The sequence below is a fragment of the Terrapene carolina genome, unplaced genomic scaffold (assembly GCF_002925995.2).
Source record: "Terrapene carolina triunguis isolate 2854851 unplaced genomic scaffold, T_m_triunguis-2.0 Scaffold84, whole genome shotgun sequence".
In the NCBI taxonomy this organism is placed as follows: Eukaryota; Metazoa; Chordata; order Testudines; family Emydidae; genus Terrapene; species Terrapene triunguis.
Genome location: NW_020664435.1, coordinates 34,754,110 through 34,772,814, shown reverse-complemented (window position 1 = coordinate 34,772,814; position 18,705 = coordinate 34,754,110). Strand labels below are relative to the sequence as shown.

The following is an 18,705-nucleotide window of genomic DNA, read 5'->3' as shown; positions in this document are numbered from 1 at the left end:
TCAGTTGTTTTTCCCCTCAGTCTTGATTCCCATGGGACCTTACCTATAGTTGTTCATGGGAAGTAAACCTTCTAATCTGTTTAATCCATTTAACTCTCATAACAGTAAGTTTAGACTTATATGTCACTTTAGACAAAAATAACTACTATGCAAATTTTGAAATTCTAAAACTCCTTTTTTTGGGTTGTGCTCCTGATTTGGACTTCATTTTGGATTACATTTTGATTTTCATTTGAATTGTTTAAAATGTATTGCACTGACTTCCCACATTTTCATAAAGGACACTGAAATAGTCAGAAGAAAAATGTTGGTTTTATAAAACATAGGCTTTAAAAAAAGGAGTCCAATTAAAAGTGTTTGTTTGGATTTAAACACACTTCTGGAGTGCTTGCCATCATAGTGTGGCTGATGCATGAGAATCAGAAATAAACTTCCTACTTTGTTTACTTTTTAAAATTCATTCAGCTTAGAAAATAAAAATAAACCATATAAATGAGGAGGGAAATGGTTACTAACCTTTGTGTAACTACTGTTCTTCAAGATGTGCTGCTCATGTCAATTCCATGTTAGGTGCAAGCACGCGCCACATGCAAAGTCGCTGGAGATTTTTCCCTCAGTGGTATCCCTCGGACCGACTCTAACACCTTCTGGTGCCACGCACTCATGCACTGGTACAACAGGTCGACCAGCCCCACACCTTCTTGCCAGCTAACTTGCCAGGGGCAGGAGGGTGGGTCATGGAATGGACATGAGCAACATATTGAAAGAACAACAGTTATAGAAAGATTAGTAAATGTTTTTTCTTCCTCGAGTGCTTGTTCGGGTCCATTACACATTAGGTGATGCCCAAGCAATACCTGAGGAGGTGGACTTGGAGTTCATGGACATGAGGATTGCAACACTGCTCTACCAAACTTGGTGTCATCCCTAACCTATCGGGTGATGGCGTAGTGGGAGGAGAATCATAGGACTGGAAGGGAGCTCGAGAGGTCACCTAGTCCAGTCCCCTGCAAGACAGGACTAAGTGTTTATCTAGACCATCCCTGACATGTGTTTGTCTAACCTGCTCTTAAAAATCTCCAATGATGGAGATTGCATGACCTCCCTAGGCAATTTATTCCAGTGCTTAACCACGCTGACAGGAAGTTTTTCCTAATGTCCAACCTAAACCACTGTTGCTGCAATTTAAGCCCATTGCTTCTTGTCCTATCCTCGGTGGTTAAGAAGAACAATTTTTCTTCTTCCTCCTTGTAACAACTTTTTATGTACTTGAAAACTGTTATCATATCCCCCCTCAGTCTTCTCTTCTCCAGACTAACCATACCCAATTTTTTCAATCTTCCCTCATAGGTCATGTTTTCTAGATCTTTAATCATTTTTGTAGCTCTTCTCTGGACTTTCTCCAATTTATCCATACCTTTCCTGAAATGTTGTGCTCAGAACTGGACACAATACTTCAGTTGAGGCCTACTCAATGAGGAGTAGGGCGGAAGAATTACTTCTCATGTCTTGCTTATGACACTCCTGGCTAATACATCCCCGAATGATGTTTGCTTTTTTTGCATTACTGTTACACTGTTCACTCATATTTAGCTTGTGATTCACTACGACCCCCAGATCCCTTTCCTCAGTACTCCTTCCCAGGCAGTCATTTCCCATTTTGTATGTGTGCAACTGATTGTTCCATCCTAAGTGGAGAACTTTGCACTTGTCCTTATTGAATTTCATTCTATTTACTTCAGACCATTTCTCCAGTTTGTCCAGATCATTTTGAAATTTAATCCTATCCTCCAAAGCACTTGCAACCCCTTCCAGAGTGGTATCGTCCGCAAACTTTATAAGTGTAATCTCTCTATGCCATTATCTAACTCATTGATGAAGATATTGAACAGAACCAGACCCAGAACTGATCCCTGAGGGACCATAATCGATATGCCTTTCCAGCTTGACTGTGAACCACTGATAACTACTCTCTAGGAACATCATGAGAAAGTATGTACTGACGACCAGGTCACTGCCCTGCAGATGTCTTGGATTGGGATTTGGGCCAGAAACACCGCTGATGAAGCCTGAGCTCTCATCAAATGGGCTGTCAAGATGGCAGGTAGTAGGACTCCTGTCTGCTCATAGAACATGTGAATGCAGGAAATGATCAAGCATGAAATTCTCTGGGCCGAAACTGATAAGTCTTTCATCCTGTCTGCTACTGCCACAAAGAGCTGCATGGATTTATTGAACGGCTTGGTTCCCTCCATGTAGAAGACTAGGACACATCTAACATCAAGCATGTGGAAATGCCACTCCTCTGTATTTTTCTGTGGTTTTGGGAAGAAAAGGGGCAGGATGATAGCCTGATTACTATGAAACTGAAAGAATGCCTTCGGGAGGAATTCTGGGTGGGGAGGTGCAGTTGAACCTTGTCCTTAAAGAACACCATAAATAGGGGTTCTGACATAAGGGCCCTGATTTCTGAGACCCTCCTGCCCGAGGTAATCACTACCAAGAACGCAACCTTCCAGGAGAGATACAACAGAGCTATGCCAGTAGCTAAAAGGGAGGGCCTGAGAGTCTCGACAGGACCAGATGTAGGTCCCAGGGAGGGAGAGGTTTGCGAATTTGAGTGTAAAGCCTCTCTAGACCCTTAAGGAAGTGAATGGACATTTCATGTGAGAAGACTGACCCACCGCCCACCAGAGGTTGGAAGGCTGAGACTGATGCTAGATGCACCTTGGTAGATGAAATGGCTAGGCCTTGTTGTTTCAGATGGAGCCCGTCTAGTAGCATGGACTAGAGGGGTGACTAAGTTGGTGAGAAGCCTCATTGGGAAGACCACACCGAGAAATGCTTCCACTTGGCTAGGTAAATTGCTCTAGGTTCTGAGGCCAAGGCTTTAATTTCAGAGACCCGTCTTGTGAACGTCACCGCCACCAGGAATGCGACCTTCCATGACAGGTGGGAAAAGGAGCAGGAACCCAGCGGCTCAAAGGGCGGGCCGGTGAGCCTAGAGAGGACCAAGTTAAGATCCCACTGCAGGACAGGAGCCCATATCTGCAGGAAGAGTTTCTTGAGCCCTCTCAAGAATCTGACCATCATGTCATGGGAAAACACCATCTGCCCTTGGATCGGCGAGTGAAAAGCGGACATGGCCGCAAGATGCACTCTAATGGAAGAGTGGGCCAGGCCCTGGTTCCTCAAATGGATCAGGTAGTCCAGCACAGCCTGTATGGAAGAACGCAAGGGAGAGATGCCACGTTCGGATGCCCAGTAGGAAAACCTCATCCACATGATCAGGTAAGTCAGTCTAGCTGAGGGCTTCTTACTTCCCAGGAGAACCTGTTGGACTCCTTCCAAACAGGTCCGCTCCTCTGGATTCAGCCACACAGCATCCACGCCGAGAGGTGGAGGGACTTGAGGTCGGGATGTAGGAGACAACCGTGGTCCTGCAACAGCAGATCCGGTCGGTTGGGCAGGGGCCAGGAAGGGGCCACTGGAGAGGGAGCCCTTGCCGAGAACAGAACTGATGGTATTTCCTGTTCTGTCTGGTAGCAAACAGGTCCACTTGGGGAGTTCTCCACCTTTGGAAGATCATGCAGGCTACCTCTGGATGGAGCGACCACTCGTGGTGAGAGGAGACGTGCCTGCTGAGCTGGTCTGCCAGCGTATTCCTGACACCGGGAAAGTGACAAGCTTCCAGATGCATTTTGTGGCCGATGCATAAGTCCCATAGACGGAGTGCCTCTTGTCAGAGAGCCGACGAGCACACTTCCCCTTTGCCTGTTGATGTAGAACATCGAGGCTGTGTTGTCTGTCAGGACTCATACCACCTTGCCTGACAGGTGGGGCAGGAAGACTCCACACGCCAGCCGGACTGCTTGGAGCTCTTTGATGTTTATGTGCAACTTCGCCTCTTCTGGGGACCAGATCCCCTGTGTCTGGAGGTTGCCAAGATGTGAAACCCGGCAGAGGTCTGAGGCATCCGACACCAACTTGATGGAGCGAGGGGGGTTGTCAAACGAACCCCTTTCAGGACTGTCCTGTGGTCGGTCCACCATCACAGCGAGGTAAGTATCGCCTGGGGAATGGTAATGATTTTTTCCAGGGGGGCTTGGGACTGGGAATAGACTGTCCCCAGCCATTGTTGCAGGGGCCGCATCCAGAGCCTGGCATGGCGGACCATGTAAGTGCACGTTGCTATGTAACTCAGCAGGCACAGACAGACTCTAGCTGTAGTCAGAGGGAACGTGGAGACTTCCTCGATGAGGTTCGTCAACGTGTGGAACCTTTCCAGCAACAGGAAGGCCCTGGCGCAGATCGAGTCGAGGACCGCTTCGATGAACTCTATCCTCTGCACTGGCACTAATGTCAACTTTTTGTCATTTACCAGTAGGCCCAGAGCGCGGCACGTGGCTTGAAGCTCCGCAACATCCCTTTGGACTTGAGACCTGGAGCTGCCCTTGACGAGCCAGTTGTCAAAATACGGGTAGATATGGATATCCCGGCGCCTGAGATAAGACACTACCACCGACATGCACTTGGTAAACACTCTCGGTGCTGTCGCCAGGCCGAACAGAGGATTGCTAACTGGTAATGTTGGGGCCCCACTGTAAACCGGAGGAAGCATGTGTGTCCTCGAAAGATCGCTATGTGGAAGTAGGCGTCCTTCAAGTCGAGGGCAGCAGGGAGGGGATAATAGAAGCCATGGAAACCATGCAGAACTTTAACTTCTTTAGGTATTTGTTGAGGTCTCGCAGGTCCAGGAGAGGCCATAGACCGCCCTTGGCCTTTGGGATTAAAAAGTACCAGGAATAGAACCCCTTGTTCCTGTACTCGAGAGGAACCTCTTCCACCGCACCCAGCTGTAGCAACCCCTTTGCCTCCTGCATAAGAAGACTCTCGTGAGGGGGTCCCTGAAGAGGGAAGGGAAAGGTGGATGGGAAGGGGGGGGTATAAAGGAATTGGAGGGTATAACCCTGCGTCACTGTGCTGAGGTCCTATCAGTCCAAGGTTATAGTGGTCCAAGCAGGGAGGAAAAGGGGAAAGTGGTTGGAGAAGACTGGGACAGGTGGATCCGGGGAACAGTCTGGTAGGTCAACCTCAGGCGCACCCTCAAAATATTTGGCCCCTTGCTTGGCATGGGTCGAGCCCAACGGCTCAGACGGCACTTGTAACCCTTGCCTCGTTTGTGGGGCTGGTCCTGCCGAGGCTGCCTCCCCTGGCCCTGAGGCTGCTGCGGTTTGAACCGCTTACGTGCCGGGGCTGGGACGTAAAGACCCAGGGTTTTCAGGGTGGTGTGGGAGCCCTGGAAGCCATGCAACTTGCTCCTGCAAATAGGGCTTGGCCATTGAAGGGCAAGTCCTGCATTGACTGCTGAGCCCCAGAGGACAACCCAGAGAGGAACAGCCAGGAGGCTCGCCACATGGAGATAGTGGAAGCCATTGTGCGGGCAGCAGCAGCAGCAGCATCTAACGCCACCTGGAGGGCCGCCCTGGCTGTGATCGTGCCTTCATCGATGATCGCTCGGAACTCCTTCTTGGAAGCCTCGGGGAGTGACCCTTCGAACTTGGCCAGGGCTTGCCACATATTAAAGTCATATCGGCCAAGGAGGGCTTGGTGGTTGGCCACTCTCAGCTGAAGGCTGGAAGACTAATAAATCTTACATCCAAAGAGATACAGCCTCCTCGAGTCCTTTATTTTTTGAGGGTGGCCCTGTGTTGACCTTGCCTCTCTTTGTGGTTAACCGCCTCTACTATAAGGGAATTGGGGGCAGGGTGGGAGTATAAGTACTCATGTCCCTTGGTTGGCACAAAGTACTTGCGTTCGGCCCTCTTAGAGATGGGGCCAAGGAGGAGGGGGTCTGCCACAGGGCATTAGTGATTTTGGAAACCCCTTCATGAAGGAATAGGGCCACCCCGGCCAGAGCCGAGGAGCAAACAGAGTCTGAGGGCTCTTCCAGTTCCTCTGCCTGAAGCCCCAGGTTGGAAGCGACCCTCTTCAAAAGTTTCTGGTGCATTTTGGTGTCATCTTGAGGAACTGGGTGAGGGGGCCCTGTGATAGCCTCGTCTGGCGACGACGAGGACAATGCCAATGCCGCAGGAACCTCCACTTCCATTGGTGGTCCAGCAGCTTGCTCCCCTGGGTCCTCCTGGACCTGTGGGGTTTTACCCCCCGAAGCCTCAAGCACCGGAGGGTGATGGGATACCGAGTCCGCTGGCCTCTCCAAGACTCCCGACACTGACTGGGCAGCCTAGGAAGGTTGGGTGAACCCCCAAGGGTTCCATGGGTACCATGGCGCCAGCCACTGCGCCTGAGGCCATGGGACAGGTTTCGGTGCTGATGATGTAGCCTGCACCACAGGTACCGGGGCCTGTCCCACAGTCAGGGAACTTCACTCCATGCCGGAGGTATAAGCGGAGTGGTTGGTACCGGGCGACCAGGATCGGGAGGAGCGGTGGCTCTTGTCCGACTGGTGCCGGTCATTGCGTCCTGAAGCTGACCTGTCTGAGCAAGACGGGCATCTTGGTCGGGATCTCGGGGACCGACGGCATTTGGTGGATCTGCGTCGGAGACCTGGCGATCCACATCTCATGCTACTCAAACAGTACTGGGACGTTGAACGGGACTGGGAGCTAATATGGGCTGGTTGCCGGGAGGCTCTTCCTGACTAGTGCGACCTACTGCTTGGAGACGGGCGATGAAGGCCCGGTGATCTGTGATCTCTGATACTCAAATGGTCCTGTGATTGGTACCGAGTCCTTGGAGACAGTCGGGCCCAGTCCAGGAGTTCTTGCCAGGCGGCCACTCAGAGGGTCTGTGCCAATCTACCGGCGAGGTACACCTTGATTCCCTCGATTGGTGTCCCCTGTACGGAGACCGAAGAGGGCTCCTGTGATGTTATCTGATTAAAATATGACCTGGAAACATTTTGTCTTCAATCCTGCTTCTTACCTCTGGAGGAACTTTGCTACAAACTGAAGCTCTGAACAAAGGACTGAATGACCCATCCAAGCTATGGATGTATTCCAGAGACTTGACTTAAGCCAGCAGTTTATTCCATCACTGCTACAAGCCTGAACCAACAACTTTGCCATTACTGTATGTAACTGATTCCTTTAACCAATTTTAACTCTCACCTTTTTTTTTAAATGAATAAACCTTTAGATTTTATATACTAAAGGATTCGCATCAGCGTGATTTTTGGGTAAGATCTAAGTTATATATTGACCTGGGTATGTGGCTGGTCTTTTGGGATCAGAAGAACCTATTATTTGATGAGACTAGTTGTAAAGAACCAGTCATCTCTGAATCCAGTGTTTTTGATGGTGATATAAGAACTGCAATGCCTGAGGAAACTGCCTTTATATTTTCTTGTTAGCCAGCGTGGTGAAACAGAAGTTTACTTTTGTTGCTGGTTTGGTATATCCTATGGGGGATTAGCCACCAGTCTTGAGGTGTATCTGCCCTATTTCTCAGCAGTTCCTCCTGAATTTGGCATCCTCAGTTGTGACCCACTGAGGCACGGTTACAGCTCCACTGGGCCTGCCTCTCTAGTCCTGAGGCGTGACGGCTTCGGGTGGACAATCAATGGTGGGACGCCCCTCTCGACAGGGAATGGTGCTGCTGAAGCCGGGACACCCGCATAAGTCCCAACGCGGGTTTTCCCTGAGACTGGGGTACCGCTGGAGCTGGTGTGGGCGGCACCAGGAGTATCAGGATCTCCTGAGCTGCTTGAAGGGCTTCGGGTGTCGACAGCACCTGAAGCTGGTAGGGGCCTGCACCGCTATCTGGAGTCACAGGGATGGGCTTCATCACTTGACTTGAGCTGGGGTCCGACTTCCCAAAGGATGCATTGAGCTACATGGCACGGGTCATGGCTCGCCCCCAGCCCTCTCCTTTCCCTTAGGGGAGGTAGGAGATCTTCCTGCACAGTCTTTTTCGGCTTCTTGACCGGAGCCATGGAGCGGGACCGGTGCCAGCTCATGGATGGCGCCAGCGGAGCACTGTGCACGGAGGCTGTGGTGCTCGGTGTGGAGTCGGACTGCTGCTCCAGTGCCGGAGTGAGTGCCGACTCCATTAGGAGCGCTTTCACATGGATATCGTGCTCCTTCTTCGTCCTAGGTTTAAAGGACTTGCAGATATGGCACTTGTCACTTATGTGCCCTTTGCCTAAGCACCTTAGGCAGCTGGTATGTGGATCGCTGATGGGCATAGTCTGTTTGCAGCGATCGCAGGGCTTAAAGCCTGGGGACCAGGGCAATGCCCCGTCTCCTGCTGAGTCCCGTTCGGGACTAATGAAGAGTTTGAGAACTACTACTAAGGGTAACTAATAAACTACTAACTATATACAGCTATATTACAGGTTTTCAAAGTTCTCAAGAACAGAGAACAAAACAATGCTAGCCGAAGCAGCAGATGTTCCAGTGCCATCACTGGTGACAAGAAGGAACTGAGGGTGGGGGGAGCCGGCGGTGCCTCTTATACCGCGCTATGCAGGCGCCAGTCCAGGGGGCACCAGAGCCGGTCCTCTACGGATATTGCTGAGGGAAAAACTTCCGGCACCGGTGCATCTGGCGAGCACACACAAGTAATTTGAAATGTACATGAGCAAGCACTCGAAGAACCACCCCCACCTCTGGAAGATGGATCTGGTTGAAGGGACCACTTGTGATGAGAAGAAAAAGACTTTCAGAGATGATCTGCCCAGAATGTTCCAGGCTTCTGGAAGGTGGGAAGCTTCAAGGTGGATGTAATGTTTCACACAGAAGTCCCACAGGTGAATGGCCTCTTGACACATGGTGGAGATGCACGCTCTTCCTGGTCTGTTGATGTAAAATATGGCTGCCATGTTGTCCATAAGCACTCATAAGACTTTGCCTGTGAGCTTGGGTAGGAACACCTGGCATGCTAAGCAGACTGCTCTGAGCTCTCTGACATTTATGTGCAAGGAGAGCTCTTCCTGAGACCACAGGCCCTGAGTCCTGAGGTGCTCAAGGTGAGCCCTCCAACCTTGATCAGACACATCCAAAATTAGGGATACTGCCCGTTGGGGGGTGACAAAGAGAACACAGGCATGCACTGCTTGGGACCCCTCCAGTCAAGGGAAGTGAGGACCGGGGCGGGAACTGTAAACACCAAGTCCAAGTGGTGGCAGCTAGGTCAGTACACTGAGGCCAGCCATGCTGTACCATGTAAGTGCACACAGCCATGTGACCTAAAAGTTTGAGGCAAAAATGGGCTGTCGTGACAGGGTGGGCCTTGATCTTGGGTATCAGAACTGACATTTTCTGGAAGCAAGCCTCTTAGAGGAAGGCTATGGCTTGAGTAGAATCGAGCACCACACTGATAAACTCTATCCTCTGGACAGGGACAAGTGTAGATTTTTGCTCGTTTATCAATAGGCCCAGGGCATGGAAGGTAACTTGGACCAGATTGATGCTGGCTTTCACCTGGACCTCGGACTGGCCCTTGATCAGCCAGTCATCAAGGTATGAGTAGACTCTAACGCCTTGCCATCTGAGGAAGACCACCACCACTGCCATGCATTTTGTGAAAACTCCAGGGGCTGCCAACAGGCCAAAGGAGAGGATGGTGAATGGACAGTGGGTCTGGTGAATGGACAGTGGGTCTGGTTTATGATGAACCTGAGGAACCTTCTGTGACCCTGGAAGATGGAGATGTGGAAATAGGTGTCTTTCAGGTCGAGGGCAACGTACCAGTCCCCAGGATCTAGGGAGGGAATAATGGAGACTAGGGAGACCATGCAAAACCTCAGCTTCTTGAGATAGCTGTTGAAGCGATGCAGGTCTAGGATGGATCAAAGACCCCCTTTGGTCTTTGGGAGTAGGAAATAGTGGGAGTAAAACCCTTTCTCTCTCTCAAGTTCTGAGGCACCTTCTCTCCAGCCCCTACCCTCAGGAGGTCTTGCACCTCCTGGACTAGAAATTGATTGTGAGAAGGGTCCCTGGAGAGGGACGGAGGGGAGGGAGAGGTGGAAGAAAACTGAAGGATGTAACCTTCCTCCACCATACTCAGCACCCAATGATCTGAGGTGATGAGGAACCATGCTGAGCTGAAGTAGGAGAGTCAGTCTAAAAACAAGGGGGTGGGGGGCAGGATCTGGAATGGAAATTGATATAACGTTCTTGAGCACCCCTTCCAAAGTTCTACATGGGGTCTCCTGGGTATCTATTCGAGCCCAGTAGCAAGGCTGAGGTGTAAAGGAATGACTGCCTGCACTTATAATCTCTGCTTCATTTTTTCAACAGGTCTTGGCAAGGTGGCAGAGATGAGAAGCGGGCAGGTTGCTGAGGTCTGAAATGCTTCCTCGAAAGTGCCAGAGAGTAGAGGCCCAACGATCTGAGGGGAGCCCTGGAATGTTTCAGGTGCTGGAGTTTCTAATCCATCTTTTCAGAGAAGAGGGAGATTCCCTCAAACAGAAGATCCTGAATGGATTGTTGAACCTCCGGTGACAACCCCAAGGATTGGAGCCAGGAGCATCTTCTCATGACCACAGCCGATGCTACTGTTTTGGCTGCCATGTCAGCTGCGTCTAGGGCCACCTGGAGGGAGGTCCTGGCTACGGTCTGTCCTTCCTCCATCAGAGCGGAGAACACTTGCCTGGACTCCTGGGGCAGCGAGTCCTTAAACTCTGCCATCGAGTCCCAGACATTATAGTCCTACCTCCCAAGCAAGGCCTGCTGGTCGGAGATGTGGAGCTGTAACCCACCAGTAGAATAAATCTTTCTACCAAACAGGTCCAGCTTCTTAGAGTCCTTTGGCTTCGGGGTTGCGCCGTGCAGCCCTTGCCTGTCTCTTTCATTGGCCGCTGTGACCACAAGGGACCGGGGGTGGTGGTGGTGGTGGGAATATAGGCATTCATACTCCTTGGCAGGAACATACTACTACTTCTCTGCTCTTTTTGAAAGAGGGGGTAGAGAGGAATGGGTCTGCCATAGGGACCTGACTGGACCCATAAAGGCTTTGTTGAGGGCTAAGGCCACCTTTGATGGGACCGCCATGGCCAAGATGTTGATCAGGCTGTGTGAGGACTCTTTAAGCCACCTTTACCTCTAGCCCCAGGTTAGAAGCCACCCTTTTCAATAGCGCCTGGTGAGTTCTAAAGTCATCCTGCAGCACCGAGCCATTCAGTCCCGTCTGGGGAAGAGGAGGAGGAGACCTGCACCAAGAGGGGACCTTCCTCCTCGTCTTCTGCACCAACCACATCACACAGGCCTAACTCCTGAGTGTCAGTATTGGAGTCAGGATCAGGTGCTGGATGGTGTGGCGAAGGGGCTCTTCTCTTGGGCACCACTGACTACGAACAGTTGGAAGGTAGCCACAGTACTGGGGGGAACCCCCATGGATTCCAAAATGGCCATTGGACCCGCATAGGCCACTGCCCTCTGGGGCAGGTGCATGCATGGGGATCTGGTGGGATGTATGTCAGGTACGGGTAACAGACTGGGTGCAGGACTCTACCTCTGACTCCGAGTCAGCTTGGGGAGACCAGGAGGGGGTCAAACCTCTTGCTTCCACTGGCCGGTGCTGAGGATCCAGGGATTGGTGCCAGAGCGGGGAAGTTTCGCTGATGTCGGCAGGGCTGGTTTCCCTCGCCTGGGTCAGCAGTATCAGGAGAGTCATCAGGTCCTCGGCCGCTGTGAAGGCCTCTAGGGGGGACAGCACTGCAATCCCGCCGTTGCCATGGTGTCCCCCAGGTTTCAGTGGATGGTCCTAAACCAGATTCAACAGCACCTGCGAGCAGGGCAGAGTCGACGGTGTCGCTTGCTGAACAGGGGTGGAGTAGTGGCCCAACGCAGTTCGCACTCTGCTGGACTCCCCTTGCTTGTTCTTCCTCGGTTCCGGGAGCATCCCCTCTTGGACCATTGTTTCTTGTGCTTCTTTCTCGGCACAGGTAAAGGGGAACTATGCCGAGAAACCCATGCTGCTGGAGGAGCACTCTGCACTGATGTCAAAGTACTCGGTGCCGAGTCCAACTGGCTTGGCTCTGACGGTGGTCTGAGTGCAGCTTCCATCAAGATGGCGCTTAGCGTAGCCTCCCTGTCCTTTTTTGTACAAGGCTTGAACTCATGGCAGATCTGGCAATGCTTTCACACATGGGCTTTCCCCAGACACTTCAGACAGCTGGAGTGTGGGTTGATCACCGGCATGGGCTTGCCCCACGAGGCACAGGGTTTGAAGTCCAGAGATCGGGGCATGCCCAATCCCAAGGGTGGACGATGCCCCTCTAAGCTAACTGTATACACTACTGCTAAAGAATAAAACTGAAGGTAACTAAACTTGAGAAAGAAAAGAGGAAACAACAGACTCACTGATTGAATGCCTTTCCGAGGCAAGAGAAGTTGTTCCAGAGAAAAGCCTTTGACAAGGTCCCTCACCAAAGGCTCTTACGTAAATTAAGTTGTCATGGGATAAGAGGGAAGATACTTTCATGGATTGAGAACTGGTTAAAAGACAGGGAACAAAGGGTAGGAATGAATGGTAAATTTTCAGAATGGAGAAGGGTAACTAGTGGTGTTCCCCAAGGGTCAGTCTTAGGACCAACCCTATTCAACTTATTCATAAATGATCTGGAGAAAGAGGTAAACAGTGAGGTGGCAAAGTTTGCAGATGATACTAAACTGCTCAAGATAGTTAAGACCAAAGCAGACTGTGAAGAACTTCAAAAAGATCTCACAAAACTAAGTGACTGGGCAACAAAATGGCAAATGAAATTTAATGTGGATAAATGTAAAGTAATGCACATTGGAAAAAAATAACCCCAACTATACATACAATATGATGGGGGCTAATTTAGCTAAAACTAATCAGGAAAGAGATCTTGGAGTCATCGTGGATAGTTCTCTGAAGACATCCATGCAGTGTGCAGCGGCAGTCAAAAAAGCAAGCAGGATGTTAGGAATCATTTAAAAAGGGTTAGAGAATAAGACGGAGAATATCTTATTGCCCTTATATAAATCCATGGTACGCCCACATCTTGAATACTGCGTACAGATGTGGTCTCCTCATCTCAAAAAAGATATACTGGCATTAGAAATAGTTCAGAAAAGGTCAACTAAAATGATTAGGGGTTTGGAACGGGTCCCATATGAGGAGAGATTAAAGAGGCTAGGACTTTTCAGCTTGGAAAAGAGGAGACTAAAGGGGGATATGATAGAGGTATATAAAATCATGAGTGGTATGGAGAAAGTGAATAAGGAAAAGTTATTTACTTGTTCCCATAATATAAGAACTAGGGGCCACCAAATGAAATTAATGGGCAGCAGCTTTAAAACAAATAAAAGGAACTTCTTCACACAGCGCACAGTCAACCTGTGGAACTCCTTGCCTGAGGAGGTTGTGAAGGCTAGGACTATAACAGCGTTTAAAAGAGAACTAGATAAATTCATGAAGGTTAAGTCCATTAATGGCTATTAGCCAGGATGGGTAAGGAATGGTGTCCCTAGCCTCTGTTTGTCAAAGGGTGGAGATGGATGGCAGGAGAGAGATCACTTGATCATTACCTGTTAGGTTCACTCCCTCTGGGGCACCTGGCATTGGCCACTGTCGGCAGACAGGATACTGGGCTGGATGGACCTTTGGTCTGACCCAGTGTGGCCATTCTTATGTAAGAAGGAACTGAGACAGTGCAGGGCCAGCTGGGCCCCCTTATACTGGTGCTTGAGCATGCGGCACCAGAGGATGCTAGAGCTGGGCCGATGGATACCACTGAGGGAAAAATCTCTGGCGACTATGCACATGGCACACATGCATCTAACATAGAATGTACATGAGCAGGCTCTCGAAGAACCACCACGTTTTCCGTTTTAGTAATTTCATGTGATAAAGATGAGGATTTTTAGTATGATTTTTTTATTCTGATAGTGTGCCTTTTTAAACAAATAAACTGAAGCCAGTGGTGCTGTAAAAAGTGATGTTCCAGAGTTATATGGAGCATCCAATACCACCACTCCTGCCTTGTGGGTTTAGTAATACAAGGTCATAATATGACTGTGGCATATTCTAGCCCTCCCTCAAAGCATCATGACACAAAAGCCCAACTTTCAATGATGTTACGTAATCTTCCTGATTCTGTTTTGGGCCTTCTGGAATTCATTAGCCTGCAGTATCCTACAAGCCAGCAACTGTCCAGAGTGATTTACCATAGTAAACTCTATTCCTAGCTACCACCTTTCTACTCAGATGCAAATCAAGATCTCAGCAAAACTTCCTTAAACGCTTATGACTGCAGACAGAAAAGGCTGTTGAAGCTGCAGCTTTGTTTCTGAAGACAGAATATCAAAAGAGTTACTGAGAAAAAATAGAACTAAAAACGGGGGGTCATGTGGGGCTGGATGTTCCTAGCATTGATGCAGAAGTAGTAGTGACTGGTAGGAGATAAATCACACTTAACCCACAATAAAATTAGACCCTCACTGAGCCCCTAAAGAGAGTTGGATCTCCCTTGCTCCCAAAGAACAGAGTTCTTAAGTGTTTCCAGTTCTGTCTTAGTTCTCTGTTTGCTTTACAAATTGTATCTCTCACCGGCTGGAAAAGCTATTTTCACTTGCAAAAACTACCTTTTCTCCCTATCTAATAACTGAACATAAAACACTTTTTTGTTTTGTTTTTCATAATTCTTTAGTTGCAGAACTTTTCACACCACTTTCCTGTCAGTGACAATTTGGGAAAATAATTACAACTACATTAATTGATATAACTGATACATGTGCTACATGCTAATTGTCACATGCTTGAAAAATAAACCACCTCTGTCCTTAGACACTGTTAGACATCTTAATTGATAATCTCTCAATTAAGAGTTGGCTAGAATTGCATATACACCTCTACCCCGATATAACGCGACCCGATATAACGCGAATTCGGATATAACGCTCTAAAGCAGTGCTCCGGGGGGGGGGAGGGCTGCGCACTCCGGTAGATCAAAGCAAGTTCGATATAACGCGGTTTCACCTATAATGCGGTAAGATTTTTTGGCTCCCGAGGACAGCGTTATATCGAGGTAGAGGTGTATATTTCATGACTGCTCCACAGCTAACAACATTCATGTGGAAGGACATGAGTATTTTTTATCTTGCACATGTTAGATTCTATAAAAACTTGTTAATGATTAAATCCACTTAATTTCCTTTTTTCTTGGAAATATATTAAAACAGTTACCAGCAAATAATCCAGTAAACCCATGCTCAGCAACAATTCTCTTCATTACTGTCCATGTTGATGTGGATCTCTTCTGTGATGCTAGATAGAGTACAACAAAATAAAGTGTGAATTAAATAGTATACAAATTAATACCACCACAGAAAAGTAATAAATACTCTTGAAAATCAGAGGGATCACATCAATCAAATGCACTAGCTGTTTTTATTTTAGTCACATTTTAAATTCGTTTTACATTAATTTTGGACATACTGATGGAAAATGAAGGAGTTGTTTTATTATTTCATAAGTATCACATGGACCTCAATTTATCTGTTAGATATTATCCTGCCTGACTGCAATGAGTTAAATCCAAGAAGGCTGCTAAGGGAGAAGCAAACCAGAAAAAAAAATAGTGGCAAAGATAAGGATGGGGAAATTATAAATTGGGGAATGCTCCTGCTTTGCTCCCATAAGGCTGGCCTGGTTTACTCTGCTCAAGGCCAAAAGCCTAGGATCAAAGGCGATCCTAAGCCTTAAAGGTGCTGGCCCAGGAAGGAAAGGGACTGAGTGGATTGTCAGCAGTAGTGGCTAGAAATGAACCTCTGGCAGACAGATACAAACAAACTGCAAAAAGCAGGTTAGCTCTACCGGTTCAGAGATGGAAATACGGTGGGCCTAACTGAGCTATGGATAGAGAGGTTAAGCCTAGGTAAAGAAACACGCGTACAGAATTCTTTTTTGTTTTAACCCTGTGATGCATGGCCAGAAAGGGTTAAACATCCTGCAGAATAAATGACTCAAATTCAACCCTTAAAGACATGTGGGGAGATAATGTTTGTGCTTCTGTGTATTTACATATATATGGGTAGTGGTCAACAATGTAATCAACAGTCCCTGTCTATGCTGTATTCTGATGATTCAGAGATAAAAAAAACGTTACTCACCTTCTGGTAACTGTTGTTCTTTAAGATATGTTGTTCATGTCCATTCCAATCAGGTGTGTGCATGCGCATGTGCACAGTAGCCAGGGGCGGCTCTATGTATTTTGCTGCCCCAAGCACGGCAGTGAGGCAGGCTTCAGCTGCACGCCTGCGGGAGGTCCGCTGGCAACGGGGATTCTACGGCATGCCTGCGGGAGGTCCACCGGTCCCGCGCCTTTGGCGGACCCGCCGCCGAATTGCCACCAAAGCGGCGGAACCAGCAGACCTCTCGCAGGCATGCCGCCGAAGGCTGCCTGACTGCCGCCCTCACAGCAACCGGCAGGCCGCTCCCCGCGGCTTGCCGCCCCAGGCACGCGCTTGGTGCGCTGGTGCCTGGAGCCGCCCCTGACAGTAGCCGGATGATTTTTCCCCTAGCGGCAACCGTAGGGTCGGCCTGGGCGCTCCCTGGAGTCGCGCCTTCATGGTGTCCAATATACAGCCCTGCCAACCTTGCACCCCCTCAGTTCCTTCTTGCCAGAACTCCAACAGAGGGGTAAGGAGGGTAAGTATTGGAATGGACATGAACAACACATCGAGTGCTCGTTCATGTCAATTCCAATCAGGTGACTCACAAGTCCAAGTTCAGGAGGCGGGGTCGGAGTCATCCACTGATTGAAGCACTGCTCGTCGAAGGCTGCATCGTCTTGGCCTGTTGTGTAATCACATAATGTGTGGATGGAGGACTATGTCACTGCTCTGCAGATTTCCTAAGTAGGAATCTGAGGGCTGGTCCACACTGGGGCGGGGGATCGATATAGGAAACGCAACTTCAGCTACGAGAATAGCGTAGCTGAAGTCGACGTTTCCTATATCGAAGTAAAAGTACCTACTTCGGGTCCACGCGGCGCAGGCAGGCTCCCCCGTAGACAGCGCTTCCTCCTCTCGGCGAGCAGGAGTTCCGCAGTCGACGGGGGAGCGCTTCTGGGATCGATCTATCGCATCCAGATGAGACGCAATAAATCGATCCCAGAAGATCGATCTCTACCCGCCGAATTAGGCGGGTAGTGTGGACCAGCCCTCAGTGAGGAATGTTGTTGATGAAGCCTGCGCCCTGGTGGAGTGTGCAGTGATTGGGGCTGCGGGAACCCCCACCAGGTTGTAGCACTTGTATATGCTGGATGTGATCCATGACTAAATGCATTGTGAGGACACAGGTAGGCCCTTCATTCTGTCTGCTACCGCCACGAACAGCTGGACTGATTTTCTCAACGGCTTTGTTCTTTCGATGTAGAAAGCTAGCGCCCTGCGAACTTCTAGTGAGTGGAGTCTCTGCTCCCTGCCTCTAGAATGCGGTTTAGGGTAGAACAGCGGGAGAAAGATGTCCTGGTTGATGTGAAACTGCGACACAACCTTCAGGAGGAAAGCAGGATGGGGCCTGAGCTGAACCTTGTCCTTATAGAACACGGTGTAGGGAGGCTCTGATGTTAGGGCCCTGAGCTCCGACACCCTCCTGGCCTAGGTTACCGCTACCAAGAACGCCACCTTGTAAGAGAGAGAGAGCAGGGAGCATGTCACTAATGGTTCAAAGGGGCATCCCATGAGCCTAGAGAGGACCAGGTTGAGGTCCCAGACAGGGACAGGCTGACAGACATTAGGTATAGCCTGTCAAGCCCTTTTAAAAACCGGCTGACCATCGGGTTGGCAAACACAGAGCGGCCCTCCATGGCTGGCTGAAAGGCCGAGATGGCGGCTAGGTCTCAGAGCAGACCTTGATCCGTCAGTCGTCGAGGTAAGGAAACACCTGTACCCGGTGCCTGCGCAGAAATGCAGCGATGACTGCCATGTACTTGGTGAAAACACAAGGTGCTGCTGACAGGCTGAACAGGAGGACTGTAAATTGGTAGAGGGTTTTGTTAACCACGAACCTGAGGGGTGGGTGATCGCAATATGAAAGTATGCATCCTTCAAGTCGAAGACGGCATACTAGTCTCCTGGATCCAATGAGAGAATGATGGAGGCCAGAGAGACCATGCGGAACTTGAGTTTCTTCACAAACTTGTTGAATTCTCACAGGTCCAGGATGGGCCTGAGGCCGCCTTTGGCTTTCGGTATTAAGAAATACCGGGAGTAAAAGCCCTCGCCCCTGTGCTCCTGAGGAACCTCCTCCACTGCCCCTAAAGATAGGAGCGATGGTACCTCCTGGATAAGGAGCTGCTCGTGAAAAGGGTCCCTGAAGGGGGACGGGGAAGGGGGGTGAAAGGGCGGGAGGGTACAGAATTGGATGGAGTATCCCCTCTCTATCAAGCAGAGCACTCATTGGTCCGCGGTGAGACGGGACCATGCACGATAGAAAGGGGACAGTCGGGAGGAGAAGGTAATTCAGGATGGATCCATTGTTAGGTGTGGTACACCATCCTCGCCCATGCCTTCAAAAGGCCGGCTTGGGCCCTGAAGATGGCTTGGGTTGTTCCGAGCACTGGACAGAAGGTTGGCGCAGCCTTCTCCTGCCGTTCCGATTCCACCTTCTGGACCCATCTTGGAGGTTCTGCTGAACAAACCACTTCTGGGGCTGTGGATGGAAATGTCTCCACTGTGTCAAAGGAGTATAGAGGCCCAGGGACCTGAAGGT

The 18,705-nt window shown here is 49.6% G+C and overlaps 1 protein-coding gene across 1 annotated transcript in view; it reads right to left on the bottom strand.

Moving 5' to 3' along the window:
- The window catches only part of SLC25A40 (solute carrier family 25 member 40), an 84,928-nt gene that overhangs the window by 3,198 nt on the left and 63,025 nt on the right, over positions 1-18,705 (bottom strand). Inside the window, exon 10 of the mRNA XM_026649467.1 lies at positions 15,175-15,255. Coding sequence (XP_026505252.1) covers positions 15,175-15,255 — 81 coding nt within the window. The remainder of the gene's footprint in view (positions 1-15,174; positions 15,256-18,705) is intronic.